We start from the raw sequence: 11,945 nt of genomic DNA on the forward strand, positions 1-11,945 counted from the left end.
AAAATTCAAAATGTAGAGCGGCGCCCAGGGATCTCACTGCACTTACTATTATCCCTGGGCGCCGCTCCGTTCTCCCGCTATGCCCTCCAGTATGTTCGGTCACTTGGTTATAGTAGGAGGAGACTGCCCTTGTTCTCCTGGGCGTCTCCTTCTCCCAGGCTGTGAGCTCTGCAATGTGATTGGCCAGCACTACAGAAGAACAAGGGCAGACTCCGCCTACTATAACTTTGTGACCGGAGATACCAGAGGGCATAGCGGGAGAACGGAGCGGCGCCCGGGGATAATAGTAAGTGCAGTGAAATCCCTGGGCGCCGCTGTACATATGATGATTAGTTTGGAATTTTATATAATTATTGGTGGCGCTGTGTGCCCTCCCACCAGTATTAAAATCATTCCCTCCCCTCAACCCCCCCCCCTCCAGTATCATTGGTGGCGCAGTGCGTCCCCCCCCAAACACCACCAGTATTAAAATCATTGGTTGCAGTGGCCACAGGGTTGCCTCCCCTCTTCATTGGTGGCAGCTTCTGATCAGAGCCCCAGCAGTGTAATCCTGGGACTCCAGTCGGTTACCATGGCAGCCAGGACGCTACTGAAGCACTGGCTGCCATGGTAATCTGTCTGCTGCTGTGTGCACAGAGCAGCAGGGAGAGTGTGAGATCCTATTCATCCTAATAGAGCTCTATTAGGGTGAATAGGACAAAGGATTAAAAGATCCCAGGTTTTGGCCCCCAAGGGGGAAAAAGTTATTAAATAAAAAGTTTAAAAAAAAAGTAATATAAAATAAAAAGTAAAAAAACAAAACATTAAATATTAAGTATAAATTGCCCCCTTTCCCAATTTTACATATAAAATATATAAACAATAAATAAAGATATTACATATTGCCACGTCTGAAAAGGCCAAACTATTAAAATTTTTAAAAAATGTCCTATGCGGTGAACGCCGTAACAGGAAAAAAAAGTAAAAAAAAAACCTGTGCGATTCACCTTTTTTTAGTCACCTTGTTCCCCCCCAAAAAAATAGGATCGGACTGTTCTATTATGGGCCGGCCGTTCCATAAAATGCGGAATGCATGCAGCTTTTTGGGGGGGGGGGGGGGGGGGTTTTTTTTTTTTGCGTGGAATCGAATGGTATCGAGTATTGCAATACTTTTTTTATGGTATTGAGACCGAATCAAAATTTTGGTATCGAAACAAGCCTAGATTGGATAGTAACCCATGACATATTTTGTGCCTCCCAAATAGTGAAGCATGCTCGGCCTAACCAAACATGCATGTCTATGGTAGAACCAAGGAAGATGGGCAGCAACTTCCAATGCATAAGGTCAAGTTCACAAACCAAAAGCATTTCTGCAGCTGACCCCTAAATGTCATCAACCTTGTATGGCTACATTCACACAACCATTTTACAAACCATTGGGTTAGTCACATGGCCATTTTTGCTTGATTACAAATAGGTCATTTTGCCATTTCAAATGTGTGTTTTTTACCAACTGATAACCGAGTCTTAAATAATAAATCCAATTCCAGCAAAATACAAGACCCTTAAAAACAAAATACTTTATTATAACTGGTAAAAAAAAAACTAGTCCCCTCTAAATATAATGTAAGTGGTGATGAGTGATCAATTCATCATACAATATAGTACAATATCCCTAATACACAGTCCCTGCTCAAAGATACACGACTCCATGTAACAACAGATATGATATCACTGTAGGGTGGGGAGACCTTTCCCTAAAGATCACCCTATGGCAGTGATGGTGAACCTTTTAGAGACCGAGTGCCCAAACTGCAACCCAAAACTCACATATTTATCGCAAAGTGCCAACATGGCCATTTACCCCGAATACTAATATAACATATCTTCTTATGTACTTTATCATTTATCTATAATAGCCTGCCTACATTCAGTGAGCTGTCTGTGCCATTCATAGCACGCCCTGCGCTGATGAATGGCAGAAAAAGTCTAAGGCATAGTGTTACACCTTGGACTTCTTCCAGGGTGCGGGTGCCCACAGAGAGGGCACTGAGTGCCGCCTCTGGCACCCGTGCCATAGGTTCGTCATCACTGCCCTATGGTATATCTTAGCCCAGAGACGACCCCTTATGGTGGGGACTCTCTGTCTTCGTGCCTGGGCTTGAAAACAGACCGGGATAGACGTCTGTCTCACGCCTGTTCGAGGAGTCCATTAGGCAACCATGATTATACATGTGCACGAGCCTTCTCCGTAATACTCTCACCGCTCCCACGACTCCTACAGTGGCGATAGGCACTATTGACAATGCCCATTTTTTTTTTTATTTTTTTTTACCATCGTGTGAATATGAAAGCATTAAAGCCACATGTGAATATACCATGTTAAAAATCAGATTTAGATGGATTTTGTGCGAATTTCACATCGCATTGCAACACCATTGAAGGTCACGGGGGACCCAACCAGGTGACAGCAAGGACCGTGCAGCCACGCGAGACCATGAAGTACCTTAAAAGCCAGATGCCAATCACTGTCCTTGGAGGATTTCCCTCCAGACTTGTTCTTATAAACTTCCACACGATACTGACGAACAAGGAGAAGATCCCGCACCACCGATTCAAAGTTCATCTTACTAAGCACCACGCTCTCCAGCTTCTTGCTTCCTAGAATTAAAAAAAAATAAAAATAGTAACATCCAGTTATAAAGATATCAGGATAAAGGGGACAAATTACAAATACTCAGGACTGGGTCTAAAGTACCGAAATAAAGCGTCTACAGCGACACCAGTCCCGTAGATGGCGGACGCTTAGACTGGCCGTCTAGACCTGCAGTTGGGTGATGGAGAAGGGGTTAGGCCAGGACACGCAACTCTGCAGACCTGTAGTTTTTCCGGTGCTGTATTTGTGCCATAATTTGCAACTTTTTGAGCTGAGCTACTCACTATTTTTCTAAAGTGGTGCGAAAAGAGGGTGGAGCTTAACAGAAAGAGCTGAGTCTATTTGGGCCACTGGATGTACTATAGCTTGCGGCATAAGCTATAGCTCAGGTTTAGGCCAACTTGCATTTGGCCTAGGTTTGAGTTTCTGGCCCACAGAGTGCCAGCGATGAACCTAATTTATTATAAGGCGCATATTACGTCAGCGCACAGGGGATCAAGACTGACTTATGGGGATGGCGGTCTGGATAAATGCCCCCCAGAGTCTCTGCAGCCCAGTGATAAATCTGGTGCAGGTCTAGCCGGTTTGCATTGGGCTTCCATCAATATCTACGATTCTACAGGTGATTCTGGACGGGGGGGGGGGGGGGGGGGGGGTATTGGATCTGTAGGTGTCTTGAGGTTATCCTACTGAAACCCCCCACCCCCACCCCCAAATAAAGTGAGTGAATACATCTTTTTATTCTTGTTTTAGGGTACTTTCACCGTTGCCGGAACTGCCTGCCTGCCTGATCAGGCAAACTGTATGTAAACGCATGTCATTTTTTCTGACTGATCAGTCATTTTTCAGACTGATCGGGATCTTGATCAGTCAGAAAAATGCATTGTAATACCGGATCCGTTTTTCCAGTGTCATCTGGCAAAACTGATCCAGTATTTATTTTTTAGTATTTTTAAAGGTCTGCACGTGCGCAGACTGGAAGGACGGATCCGGCATTGAGGCAGTAATACATTCCTATGGAAAAAAATGCCGGATCCGGCATTCAGGCAAGTCTTCAGTTTTTTGCCCAGAGATAAAACCGTAGCATGCTGCAGTATGATCGCCATCCTGATCAGTCAAAAAGACTGAACTGAAGACATCCTGATGCATCCGGAAAGGATTTCTCTCTATTTAGAATGCATGGGGATATGCCTGATCAGTTATTTTCCGGTATAGAGCCCCTCTGACGGAATTCAGTGCCGGAAAAGAATAACGCTAGTCTGAATGTACCCACACAGTGATTTTGATATACCGCACCTACATCTACTGCATCCTGGATTTTAATTGTTGTTCAACTCGACTGCAATTGTTTTTCTACTATATTATAATATTTATTGTAACTGTGGTAATAGCCCTTTTTAGTACACCGCCCCTTGCAGACCTTACACTAATTTCACTGTCCACAATCACTACTAACATGGGGCTAGCGATCACCCATTTTTAGAACACCATCCTCTTATAATAATTCATCAACTTTACCACTTTGTAGCCCTCGCCCCCAGCCTGCCATCTTACTTCAGAGGATTATTACCTGTACTAGTCTAAGGGTCTACAAATCCCCCACCTGTACTGGTATTATCCCTTTATTTCGCTTCCGTGATATTGATGTCGCTCTCAGGATATGAGATCAGCTGGAGACTGACCCTGGGCGCAGGTTGTCAGCCCCCCGATCCCATAGTGATGACCTATCACAAGGACGTCATCCATATCACAAAGCCCTTTAAATGTGGCGTCCGCCTAGACGACCACATTCCTCCCCCACTGTTCAGAAGTGATGACAGCAGTGTAAAAAAAATAAAAAAAAATAAATTTTTGTGCAAAAACAAAAGGCATGTACCAAAAATCATCTACACAAGCCTCCATGATGGTCACTGTCGTCATAGCAACCAAGCAGGCGCCCTTCAGATCTAACGGAAAACCTCCTAACCCTTCACATGCAGATGAAAGGAGACGACCTGTGACGGCACTGGTGCTCCTGCGGAAAAATGGCAGCATGCCCAGGGGCCACTGGTGAACCAAGGGCCCACGTGTAACGTAAAGCAAGGCATAGACTACAAATGTCGTGAAGTCTGCACCTGATCCCAGGTACTTGATGACCCCGTTGGTCTTGAAGACTTCCTTGGCGGCAAATAACGCATCTCCGCCGTGAACCGTGTAGTAATCGTTCCGGTCAAACACCCGCACCGTGGTGTCCGGCTTCTCCGGCATGGAGTAATAGAAGCTGATGAAGCCGCTCTCTGCCCCGCTGTCCATGGACAGCTTCTCTTTCGGCTGCACGGCCATGCTGGAATCTCCCGCCAACACAGAGCAGCAGCAGCAACACAGGATGACAGGACGTAGGAAGAGCCGCGTCGCCCGGCAACGGCGTCATCACGCAAGCACGTGCTGCGCGGAGCGCCATCTTAGGTGGGGGCACTAGCCAGCACTTACCAGAGTAACGTTTCTCTACATGAATTCATATTATGGGGGTCAATTATCAAAATGGTGTAAAGTAGAACAGACTTAGTTGCCCATAGCAACCAATGGGATTCCTCTTTTGATTTTTCAAAGGAGCTGTAAATAATGAAAGGTGGAATCTGGTTGGTTGCTATGGGGAACTACGCCAGTTCTACTTTACACCAGTTTGATAAATAACCCCCTATGTGTTTGAAGGATTTCAGAGCTGCAGATAAACCTTTTACATATGAAAATATTCCGTGTTCTATGTGCATATGCCTGAGGCTGTGATATGGACAACGTGTTTACCTCAGTTTTTGATATAAAAAGCAGCTTTTCTACTCATTTGGTAAATTTAGAGTAATGTTCACATAGCTAAAAACCCGCCATCAAAATGCCGCCAACAGTTTCCCATTGACTTCAAATGGCGGCTGAAGTGAATGTGTTCCCCAAGTCAAAGGGGAAGGGTGTTTTCTTCTGATTTTTTGCCGCCAAAAATGTTTTGCTAATTTTGAAACTGAATCTTGGATATAAATGATGCAAAAATGCGACTTTCTTTGGCCCCATGCACTCGCCGTGCCCGTGTTGTGGACTGCAAACTGGGAGTCTGCAAAAAACATTGAGGTGCAGATGCATTGACTTCAATAGGTCCGCAATCTGCAGAATGCGGCGAAAGATTGAACATGTCCTATCTTTTGCACTGTGGAGGCACAGACCCAGAAGTCCTTCCTCGTGTTTCCGTGTCTCCGCACAGCAAAAGACAGGAAATTTCCTATCATTCACCACATTTTGTAGATCGCGGACCCGTCTGCATCACGATGAGGAGTGCACGCGGTTGGTGCCTGTGTTTTGCGGTCTGCAACATGGGCACGGCTGCCCCACACAGTCGTGTGCAGGATGCCTTAGGCTGTGTTCACAGGAGGTTTTTGTCCCACATGTAACATATACATTACGGACACATTTGACCCCATTCAGTTCTATGGGATCACCGCTACACGGCAGTACACCTGCGATCTTGGCTGCGACCAGTCTTGTCGTGTAGCCCTACCCTAAAGAGAACCTGTCACCACAAAATGCAGTGCAGTCTGCAGGCAGCATGTTATAGAGCAGGAGGAGCTGAGCAGATTAATATATAGATTTATGGGAAAAGATTCAGTATAATTTGTAAATTTCACATTTAAATCTCTGCTTTTTCTAACTTAAAGGGAATGTGTGATCGGAAATGACCTATGGTTTATATATAAGTTTTTATGTTTAACATATAAAAAAAACTTTTGATTATGTTATTTTTAATTTTCCATGTCAATATCTATATTTAAACAAAAAACATAATATCCTGCAGTTTTTGCACTGACCACTAAGCCTAATAATAGGCACCACTTCTTGGTCTGTAAAGATCACTTTACTGCAGTTATCTGCTTATCTGTCATTCTAATCCTGCCTGTAACGATATCACCTCTGTGTATAGATAAGACAGGACCCATCATTCACAATAGGTGATTGTCAAAGATATTCTTTCCTTGTTCAATGTCCTCCACAGAGCATGGTTAGAAAATACTCCCATATAAGTCAGTGAGGTCCCCTCCTGACCATTATGTCTATGGCCCATGGGGTGCCGGAAATCAATTTTCCTAATGCTTTCTAAATGCTGTTAAGAACAGCTCAGGCAAGATGGCCGCCCCCATAATCATGTTCAGACAATAGAATAAATAAATCTGTAATCAGAAAATAAAAACAGATTACAAAAAGGATATGTGTCACAAAAATTTTTGGTGACACATTTCCTTTAAAACCACCCCATTCACAGCTAATTGACTGATGGCTATCTCTATACACACAGTGCTATTAATTATTGATAACGTCTCCCCGTGTACACATGAAGTCAGAGAAAGCAGAAATATAAATGTATAAACTGCAAGTTTTACTGAAGCTCCTTCTGCTCTACAGCATGCTTCCTGCAGACACCCAGGACCCCCGCCGATCAGTATCACTGGCCTGGGAGGGGCTAAACCCCATACAAGTGAACACAGCTTAGCCCCGCCCAGACCAGTGATACTAGTCGTGACGTCACTTGGCCTGAGGTAAACAGAGAGAAGGCCGCAGCGCTACTGCCAGCACTGCTGCCTTCTCAAACAGCTGATCGGCGGGGGTCCCCCTAATCCTAAAGAACCCCTTTAATGGAGTATCCGCTGCTCCAGTCAACTCTTTGGGGATGCCGGGGACAGCTGAGCATTTGTACTCCATAGAGCGGAATGGTGTGGGGAGGGCACACACGTCTTCATATCTATACAAATGGGGGGGCACAGGCTCCTCTTCTAGTGATCGCCCCCCCACCGCTCAGACACTTATCCTGTGGAAGGTTATAAGCTGTTGTCACAGGACAACACCTTTCTCCTACCCAAGTAATCCCGTTGGTGCCATTGAATATTAACAGATGCCATTTGCAATTAGCAGGATTTTTTTTTCTATTCCTGACAGCGTGTTCGTGTGATTTCCGTTTGACACTTCACTTCCATCACAGGTATACTACGTCCAGATCAACATCCACAATGTCAACTTACAGGATACGGAAAGGGTTCTCCACGAGAACGGCTGGGGTTTCTTGGCATTTTTGGGCTGTTTGCTAGGCAGTGAATCCTCCAAACAATGGAAACGATGGGAGACACAGCCTCAGAATCTGTAAAAATCCAGTTTGAGTATTTCTTTTTTGTGACTCTGGAGTCACAGCCCTGGCCGTTCATGACCCCCACCGCAATCTAAAATGTACAGGACTCAGGCATTTTGCAGTGCTTGAGACCCTCTTGTCTGCCGTTGTCACAAGTCAGATCACAGCCTGTGTCTCAATGATGTTTATCCTCAATTTTACTCAGAAGTATGTCCACATAAATGTTGTAAGAGTACTCCCATGTCAAACGTTAAGGCATACCATCAGCATTGAGACCACCCATAAGGAGAATTGTGGGTCCACCCCAGACCCATTTACTGATGAAAATTGATTTAAAGGGGTTGTCTCATTACAGACAATGGGGGCATAGCACTAGGATATGCTCCCATTGTCTTATAGGTGTGGGTCCCAGCAACTATATAAAAAATGGAGCCCCTAAACTGAAAGAGGGCGCACTGCGCATGCGCAGCCTCCCTCCATTCATTTTCTATGGGGCCGCCGAAAATAGTCGAGCCCATAGAAGTGAACAGGAGCGGTGGCCGGTCATGCGCGGTACGCTCCCATTCACTTCTATGGGGAGTGTGCACTTGTTGGTGGCTGGACTGGAGTCCTCCGGCCACCACCTTGCGGGACTCCGTTCATGATATAGATGCGTGGGACCCGCACCTATAAGACAATGCGGGCATATCCCATCGATATGCCCTCATTGTTTATGATGAGACAACCCCTTTAAGTCTATGGAATTAACCAAACCAGCGGCACTAAAATATTTTTGTAATTCCCATTGATCTTAAAGGGGTTGTCTGCCTTTTTCTTACTGATGATCTTTTAGATTGGTCATCTGCATCTGAGCGGTGCAGGTTCGACAACCGGGACCCCCGCCAATCAGCTGTATGAGAAGGCAGCGGCGCTCACAGCTTCCCACAGGCCAGTGACATCACGACTATAGGTCACATGGCCTGGGCGCAGCTCAGCCCCATTGAAGTGAATGTGGCTGGGTTGTGCCTAGGCCATGTGACCTATAGCCGTGATGTCACTGGCTGCCAGAAGGGCGCAGCACTACTACGAGCGCCGCTGCCTTCGCAAACAACTGGTTGGTGGGGGTCCCGGGTGTCGGCCCCCACTGATCAGATACTGATGACCTATTCAGAGGACGGATCATCAGCAAGAAAAAGGTGGATAACCCATTTAATGTAAAAAGTTGTGGACATGTGATAACTATAGCAACTTGTGGACACTTTGTATCAGCAAATATATATTCTTTTTCAGCAAATTAAAGGGGGTGGCCCATCTCACACATTGGTGGCATATCCGAGGGAGCGCGATGCCAGCAAGATCTGATCTCTCTAGAACGGAGATCACAAAGTGAAGGAGAATGGATCCACAGCAATATGCCACCAATATGTGAGATGTGCCAACCCCTTAAAGCACTACAGCTTATAATCTGTGCTTTGCCTTCAGTAAACAGGAACCTTCATAGTTTACTTAGAGAGCAGGAAGGTCTGTCATACGTGTGATCACCACATGACAAGGATAGATTTTCATGTAAGCAAATATGAAGGTTCCCATTTACAGACAGCAAGCAGATCTTTTTTTTGGGGGGGGGGGGGAACTTTGATGGTGTAAATTTTAACCGCACGTCCTCTCTACCAGTTGTCCTCACTGGGTGTTCAGTTTGATTACATTGAGTGCCCAGGGGGACACAGAAGGTGTAGGTCAATTTTTTCCTGGGTGTTTCGTCCGGGAGAATGCTGGTACTCATGTCGGAAACCCAGCAGACCCCATTATAGTGAATGGGACCCATCAGGCATCAGCAGTGTATAGCATTCGTCAGATCTGGCAATTCCAGCAGTCTTCCTCTGCTGAAACAGAATATTGAATTTGAAGCAATAATGTGAACCTAGCCTAAGAGATGCCCTTAGAACAACAGCCTGGAAATCACTAGTATCGAATACACCATGGGGGCTCAGTGGTTATTACTAGGGTCCTAGGTTCGAATCCGACCAAGGACATCTGCATGGAGTTTATGTTCTTCATGGGTTTCCTCCCACATTCTAAAGACATACCAATAGGGAACTTAGATTGTGAACTCCATTGGTGTCACCAATGGAGTTCACAATGTCGGTTTTGGTTTTACAAACAACCAAAAAAAATCATATTTGGTATTGTCACGTCCGTAACAACCTGCTCTATAAAAATATCACATGATCTAACCTGTCAGATGAACATTGTAAATAACAAAAAATAAAAACAGTGGCAAAACAGCTATTTTTGTTACCTTGCTTCACAAAAAGTGTAATATAGAGCAACCAAAAATCACATGTACACTAAAATAGTGCCAACAAAACTGCCACCTTATCCCGTAGTTTCCAAAATGGGGGTCACTTTTTTAGAGTTTCTACTCTAGGGGTGCATCAGGGGGGCTTCAAATGTGACATGGCAACTTAAAAATATCCCAGTGAAATCTGTGATCCAAAAACCATATGGCATTCCTTTCCTTCTGCGTCCTGCCATGTGCCAGTACAGCAGTTTACGACTACATGTGGGGCGTTTCTGTAAACTACAGAATCAGGGCAATAAATATTGCTTTGTTTGGCTGTTAACCCTTGCTTTGTTACTGGAAAAAAAAATTGAAAATTTGCCAAAAAAGTGAAATTCTGAAATTTCATCTACATTTTAGGTGGGCACAGATATGTTTAGATCAAAATGCATTTAGCCAAGAGTCTCAGATTTTATCATTAGAGTGAGGGCTTAGTCCATATGTTAGGTTTGCAGCTTTTACTATAGTGCGTTCTTTTCTGTGACTTTATAAATTTAGCCATGTACAGCTGCATATTTACTGTCATATTGTGCAGAATGTTCTGTATCTTTTTTCTGTGATTTGTTAATCTACATTTTCCTTAAATTCTTGTGAAACACCTAAAGCAGCGGTTCTCAACCTAGGGGTCGCGACCCCTTTGGGGGTCGATCAGCCCTTTCCGGGGGGTCGCCTGAGGCTTCCTATTAGGGCTGCTGATTGATTGTAGCGTTACATTACCCTACTTCGTGAGATTTCCCTGCCTCCTGACTTCCCGTCGCACTGCTAATGACGTGAGGAGGCGTTCCTGAGATTTGACGATCTGCGCATGCGCAAACCGACAGTTTATGGAAAATCTCAGCGGAGTTCAGCTTCACACCGGGACACTGCGCATGCGCCGGCCGGAGTTAGCCGCGCTTGCGCACTGGGCCGTAATATTTCCCTACTAAGGCTCTCCTGCGCATGCGCAGTGTCCCGGTGTAAAGCTGAACTCCGCTGAGATTTTCCATAAACTGTCGGTTTGCGCATGCGCAGATCGTCAAAACTCAGGAACGCCTCCTCACGTCATTAGCAGTGTGACAGGAAGTCAGGAGGTAGGGAAATCGAGAGATTGTTTCACACAGGAGTAACATACTTTACACGCAAAGACAGTTATGTGCGCAGTTTAGGACACATGAGGGGACACATAGGGCCATGAGGGGGACCAGCATAAGATGCTATATGTCTTATGCTGGACCCCCTCATGGCCCTATGTGTCATAGCACACATCCCCCTATAACAGCGTACTCCACAGATCCACCCCATAACAGTGCCATCCACAGGTCCCCCATAAGTGTCCTCCACAGATCCCCCATAACACTCTCCTCCACAGATCCCCCATAACAGCGTCTTTCACAGATCCCCCATAACAGCGTCCTCCACAAATCCACCCCATAACAGTGCCATCCACAGGTTCCCCATAAGTGTCCTCCACAGATCCCCCATAACAGCGTCCTCCACAGATCCCCCATAACAGCGTCCTCCACAGATCCCCCATATAACAGCGTCCTCCACAGATCCCCCATATAACAGCGTCCTCCACAGATCCCCCATATAACAGCGTCCTCCACAGATCCCCCATATAACAGCGTCCTCCACAGATCCCCCATATAACAGCGTCCTCCACAGATCCCCCATATAACAGCGTCCTCCACAGATCCCCCACATAACAGCGTCCTCCACAGATCCCCCACATAACAGCGTCCTCCACAGATCCCCCACATAACAGCGTCCTCCACAGATCCCCCACAACACAGCGCCAATTACAGAACTACCTAACACCTTGTAATAGACGGGCATACATCCTGCATATCAGATATTTACATTACAATTCA

At 45.6% G+C, this 11,945-nt stretch overlaps 1 protein-coding gene across 1 annotated transcript in view; it reads right to left on the reverse strand.

Annotated features, from left to right (window-relative positions):
- MSH2 (mutS homolog 2) overlaps positions 1 to 4,997 on the reverse strand; it is a 123,409-nt gene extending 118,412 nt beyond the window's left edge. Inside the window, exons 1-2 of the mRNA XM_044289667.1 lie at positions 4,750 to 4,997; positions 2,486 to 2,640 (exon numbers count right to left, since the gene is read on the reverse strand). Of these exons, the coding sequence (XP_044145602.1) occupies positions 2,486 to 2,640; positions 4,750 to 4,957 (363 nt within the window). The 5' untranslated portion in view covers positions 4,958 to 4,997. The remainder of the gene's footprint in view (positions 1 to 2,485; positions 2,641 to 4,749) is intronic.
- Positions 4,998 to 11,945: the final 6,948 nt, after the last annotated feature.

The sequence above is a fragment of the Bufo gargarizans genome, chromosome 4 (genome assembly GCF_014858855.1).
Source record: "Bufo gargarizans isolate SCDJY-AF-19 chromosome 4, ASM1485885v1, whole genome shotgun sequence".
Taxonomy (NCBI): Eukaryota; Metazoa; Chordata; class Amphibia; order Anura; family Bufonidae; genus Bufo; species Bufo gargarizans.